Here is a 6,000-nt window from a genome sequence, read left to right on the forward strand (position 1 = left end):
AGATTTTTCGTGTTAAAAAAAATTTAAAATTGCTAGTGGTAACTGATTTAAACTGCGGAAGGGGTGCGCTCCTTGGTGTGCACGCACAGACTTGTAGGTTTGCTGAAGACAGTCGGCGGCCAACAGTCGACCTGCTGGTTATGAAGCCAAGTTTGATTATGGGCCCAATTTTCGGCTGAGAAAGTCCAATTTCAGCAAACTTATATTCAAACTGAATGTCTCGAAGAGATGAACCTAATGACACCAACATCAGTCCAATTCGAGCCCAAATGGAGCCAAATCGAGTGCCTGAAGCACATCTAGAAGGTTTAAAGCATAAATTGGATTACCAAATGATATTCAAATGTGATATGTTTACAGTCGAAACGAGTAGCTCGATGAGATGAATCCAACAAGCTTATGATCACCAAATTTTGACATCATTAAGACACTCAAATGCTCGACAAACGGTCCCTAATCGAGGAAATTGATATCAACCATCTATTGAGACACTCTCAACATGTCATTGATTTTCTTCCTATTTGCTAGCCATGTCACTCCAAAAAAATTAGAAATATACCCCTTATTTTTCAATGAAAAAAAAAGGAAAAAAATTGAGAGAAAAATAGGAGAAGAATTAGAGTTTTGTCTTACATTTTTCAGTCTTCATCGTTGTTGATGACCACCAGCAACCTCCATCATCATTGATGATCGACATCATAAATTATCAGTATTTCTAGAATATTGTCAAGATTCTATCCAATTGTTGTTGATCTTTGTATTTTCCTCTTCTTCAACAATGAAGAAAGGAGAAATTTTATATCACTTGTTACATAATTAATTCTGCAACTGGGTCTGTCCCTGTGATTTTTTCTTTTCCGGGGTTTCTATGTAAAAAATTCTCTGGCACTATCATTTTTATATGTTTGTGTTGAATCTTTGTACATTGCTAAGACCTGAAACACTATATCTGTCTACCCAAAATTTGTAGCATACAACAGACTTAAATTTTGAACCTACTATCGTCTTAGCCCTTTGGTTCCTTGGTTTTGTTTCTCCTTTCTAAGCGAATAGGTTAAAAATTCTTATTTCATTCAAGAAAAACTCCATTGAATAAACATGATAAATTATATTAAGTTTTTTTTAGCATATATTTTATAAACTATTTTTTTACAAGGAGAGCTTTTTGCCTTCAAGCATAAATTGTTTTTCAGTTAGAAGAGCCACATAAGATATTTTCAGAACCATTGGTGCAAGTAGAACATTGTTTTAAATTTCAGTTATTTTGGTTTGAACTGTTAAAGTACTTTTTTTCCCTCTCTTTATCAAAGGAAATTGAGACATTTCAGTTGAGTTTTGAGTGAAACTACAATATTTCAACTGAAATTCATATATTTTTTAAATTTTATTAAATTTTAAAGTAGTTGTCAACATTTCACAATGATCTCATTAACTGAATTTTAATAACTATTGCAAATAAACCTAATTGCACCGAGCAGTAGCTTGCTCGAACTTGAGTTCATTTGCCAAGCCCTATTTGAACTTGAACTTGATTCGAATATTTGCAGTAATTTTCAAGCTCTGCTCATTTAAAATTATGGGTGTTTGAGCATAATTCGAACTCAGTTCGCCAGCTAATCAAACGAGACACTGTCGAGGAGTTTGTTTTTCAGCTGAATAAATCTTATTGAGTCTATTAACGAGCAATCTATTGAGCTTAAAAATGAGGCTTTAATTGAATATACTGTCAAATAAATAAACATTTTAAAGAGCATAAGCAAACAATTTATATTCATGAACAAAACCTATTTAATATAAATATAACAAAACTCCAATATAATCACATATTAAATAAATTCATGCTAGAGTCTTAAATAAGCTCATAATCAAGCTTCATAACAAACTTGTTTACGAGTTTTAGACAAAAAATTTCATGACCGTTCAAGCTTACTTATTCATCAATCGAGTACTTCTAAAAATATTTTAATTTGTTCCATTAATTAATGACATTATCATGCACGAGCTTTAAGTTTTGTTTGTGACAGTTTTTTTACTACTTTGTGAAGTTTCTATAGGCTTTGCTTGGAACGACTTTCTTACTGTTATAACAAGCAGGAAGAAAGTCGTCCCAAACGAAGTCATAGAGAACAATAAAATTTTAAAGATATTGTAGAAAACAGTTTCTTAGTACAAATAATAAAAAAAAAACAACGAAAAAATAGTGGCAAATAATAACTATGATTGCGATCTAAAAAATCAAAATAATAAAAAAGTAATCCTAAATAAAATGTAATCGAATCAAGAGCCGCTAATAATTTGTCAAATGCATGAGCACAGAGAACGCTCGACAAGAAAGTACTTAGAAGAAGAAAAAAAAGTGCTTTTGATGAAAAAAATTATTTTAAATATTTCTGTGGAAGAGAGTCTGCAGTGAAGCAGTAAACATGCTTGTTAAGATTCAAAACTGATGAAATTTCCACTTTCTGGTAGCCCTACCATGTGCTTTCACAAGCCTGTGACATCAGATGCACCCATGGATTGAAATCATCGCACTCAGCAAACCCTTTGGAGAGCCAAAAACAAATCAATACCACAGTACTTTCATATCTACTCTACACGTTCTTAAAACTTTTGCATTCAAGTCAAGCTTACAAAAACCTAACTCTTCTCATTGTTTTGAATAATAATGAGAGATAGGTAATAACATTATAGACCATCTTTGAGAGGGCGGTAACTTTTTGTAAATGTAATTGTGAAGCTATTGTGAAAAAATAACTTTTTTGAAAGCTGTTGTAAAACGTAATTTCTCAGCACAAAATTTTATTGAAAACAGTGAAAAAATAGTAGTCAAATAAAACAGTGATTGTGGTCTGAAAAGCGAAGGAGTGAGAAAGCTATTCAAAATGAGAGATTAGTACGTGTGGAGATCGGACACTGAGAACCATTTGGATTTGTCTCTGTGCAAGTAAATGCATAGTGATGAACAATTTACTGTTCATAAAGACAAACCGATGATTATCTTTGTTCGGTCTTTGCACGTAATAATTCATATTTTAGAGAAAATGTTATGTGCAGAGGAGATATAAAAAGATAACATAATCATTAATCTTAACTATATGAATATAAATATATGTGCAAAAATAAGGAAGGATTATACTGCAAGAGCTGTCACCCCCGCAACGCTGTTGAGATCAATGGTGGGCTCTGATATTGTGCTTATCTATAGATCCTTAGAAAATATATCATAATTTCATATATGTCGCACCATGAGTTTTTAGGTTTAAATTCATTAAAATTTATGTGACAAACTCTAATATAGACACAAATGAATGCTCCTTAAGGCATCATTTCACTTGGATGAGTTGATTGATACAATTAAGAACTTAAATACCATTATAAGTTTTCATTCTTGAGGGGAGGTTGCAACGAGAACAAAAAGTTGCTACTTTTGTTACCTTAATATTTTCACTCAAACTCCTCTCTCTTTCTCTCTCTCTCTCTCTCTCTATGCATTACACATAGGCTGGACTGAAGTCTCCATCAAAACATATTTTCTGCTGGTAGTCTGCCTTTTCCGAGCCCATTCTAATAACCATTAAAGGTTTTTCCTCAGCTGCTCCAACGCCTAGAAAGTCAAAGAAAGGTAAATTAATCCTCCCTCTCTCAAGCTCTGCTCCCCTGATTACCACTGATTCTGTTGCAGATGCTTTAGAAGTTGAATCAGATAAGGCAATCTGATCGACACTTGATTTCCCACCTTCAACAGAAGCACAGAATAAGTCCTCGAGATTCCCATAACATTCATTTATCACAGAGCTTAAAGAAAAAGAAAAAAAAAATAATAGCTTTATTCAAAATCATTGAAGAAATCTAGACAAACGAGAGATACCCATGATGAAAAAATTGGCCTTTTTCTGCTGGGGAGAGAGAACTAAGCCATGAACAGTCCTGGTTGTGGCAGTGGAGACAGACTCTTCTCTGGTGCTTGTAATGGTGGATTCTGCGCTGCTTGTATTGTGCTCCAGTGTTCTGAGGTGAATAGAAGGATTGAAAGATGTGGAAGAAGCGATCCTTCTCCTTCTATATGAAATGGAGTTCTCTCGCTGCTTCCTAGCCATGATTACATGCCACTGATTCTTCACAGCATTATCAGTCCTCCCTGGGAAGAACCTTGCAATCAGAGACCACTTGTTGCCGTAATGATGCTGAACTGAGAGAAGCCTCTCCTCCTCTTCTGCTGTGAAGGCCTTCCTGTTTATTCTCGGATCCAACTGATTGAACCATCTAAGCCTACAGCTCTTTCCTGCTCGACACCATAAGAATCCAGTTTTGAAAAGAACCAGAGCGATAGATAAAATGGAGAAATGAGGAAAAAGAAGTGATTTTTACCTGATCTTCCTTCTAGTTTTTCAGCAATCAGGTTCCAGTTCTGGGGGCCGAACTGTTCCACTAGCTCTTTAAGCTTGGTGTCTTCAGTTGGTCTCCAGTGGCCACGAGTGCACAACTTAGCGTGCTTTGTTTCCAGATCTCTGCTCTCCATGGACCCATCACTCACTTGCAGATCATCATGGCTGTTACTGAAACTCCATCCTTCTTCACTTCTCATGAACTCTCTCTCCAAAGGAGGAACAGAGGATGTGAAAAAGGAAGGCTGCGACTGAGGAGAAGACAATAACAGCATTGGAGCTTCAGATCTCTGCTGCCATAAACTCATTTCTACACCGTGGATAGGATTAGTTTCTTCAAAGTTTGGATCTTTCAATAATTCAGCTTTTGTTAACGAAAAAAAAAAAACTATAAAAGGAAGATTAGAGGGACGAAAAAGAAGAAAAATGACTGGAGAACTTGGGAGCAAGAAACCAACCAGGGGAAATAAATAAAGGAGCAAAAGGGTTAAGGAAACAAAAGAAACGGCTTCCAGTAGAAGAAAACTACACGTTCCTCCTCTCTCTCTCTCTCTCTTCTGTGATTTGCTTACTTTAAGACTGATAACAGCGAGTCTGGGAGCATTGGGCTTTGCCTGGCTTATTTGAAAAATGAAACCCCTCGTGTGGGTTGTGAGAGCTTTCTCCTCAAAAAATAACAGAGCTGCCTGCCTCCCTATGCCCTGTCTCTCTTGGCCTTAGCAACAGAGAAAAAAATATAGTTAATTCATTGTCTCTCGCACCCACCAACCATGCCTCCTTTTTTTTTGACCAACTGATCAATGCAAGGAGAGAAATAATAAATAAATTTTTTATTACATTATTTTAATTTTGAGTTTTTTTTTTATCAAAATAGTCTCATTTATTTTTTTTGCTTCTAGAAATCAATTTTTTTCATCAAATTACATAATTTAGATCTTGTTCTTCATATACTTAGGCATCGTTTGGGATGACTTTTTAAATGCGTCTTGATCAGCTTCTTAGTATAAAAATTAAATTTTTATACTATAAAGCTTCTTCAAGAAGCAGTAAGAAAGTAATCCCAAACAAAACTTTAGGCTTCATTTGAGACAGCTTTCTTGATGCTTCTTAAGACAACTGTTTAGTACATAAATTTTAATTTTTGTATTAAAAAAGTTACTTTCAAAAGTAAGAAAGCAATCTGAAGCCCTAATTATAAATTATGTTGCAAAATTTGATTTTGGTTTCATTTTAGTTATTATCATAAAATTTTTTATTTTGATGATTTAGATTGTGAATTTAGTTAGTCATTTGTTATAAAGTATTGAAAATATATATTTAAGATGAGAATAATTAGAATTATTTAATTTAGATTTAAGTTATGATACAATTAAATTTAATGACAGTTTGATTATATAATTATATTAGAAATTTGACTATTTCTTATGAGTTTAGTAATTTTTCATTAAAAATATTAGAGTTTCTTGAAAATTGTGAGTATGAGGAGAAAGTTTTTCAGCTTCATCAAAATCTTAGGAATTGTTTGAGATCACTTATTATTATTATTATTACTAAAAGTTATATCTAATTTTTATTTTTTTAGTTATTTTTTTATGATTTTTCATTTTTTGAAATG

The 6,000-nt window shown here is 33.6% G+C and overlaps 1 protein-coding gene across 2 annotated transcripts; it reads right to left on the reverse strand.

Moving 5' to 3' along the window:
* Positions 1–3,354: 3,354 nt before the first annotated feature.
* Positions 3,355–5,150, reverse strand: LOC110104025 (transcription factor CSA). Of its 2 annotated transcripts, none has more exons than XM_020832963.2 (4): positions 4,844–5,150; positions 4,369–4,695; positions 3,869–4,282; positions 3,355–3,736 (listed from the first exon to the last, which is right to left on the reverse strand). In XM_020832963.2, exons 2-4 carry the CDS (start codon positions 4,691–4,693, stop codon positions 3,492–3,494), a joined length of 984 nt encoding a protein of 327 aa, XP_020688622.1. In that variant the 5' UTR covers positions 4,694–4,695; positions 4,844–5,150; the 3' UTR covers positions 3,355–3,491. The 2 variants fall into 2 exon arrangements, with proteins under 2 accessions (XP_020688622.1, XP_028552624.1); XM_028696791.1 differs by having other exon boundaries at positions 4,369–4,749.
* Between the last annotated feature and the right edge of the window lie 850 nt (positions 5,151–6,000).

Source organism: Dendrobium catenatum, unplaced genomic scaffold (genome assembly GCF_001605985.2).
Source record: "Dendrobium catenatum unplaced genomic scaffold, ASM160598v2 fragScaff_scaffold_847, whole genome shotgun sequence".
Taxonomy (NCBI): domain Eukaryota; kingdom Viridiplantae; phylum Streptophyta; class Magnoliopsida; order Asparagales; family Orchidaceae; genus Dendrobium; species Dendrobium catenatum.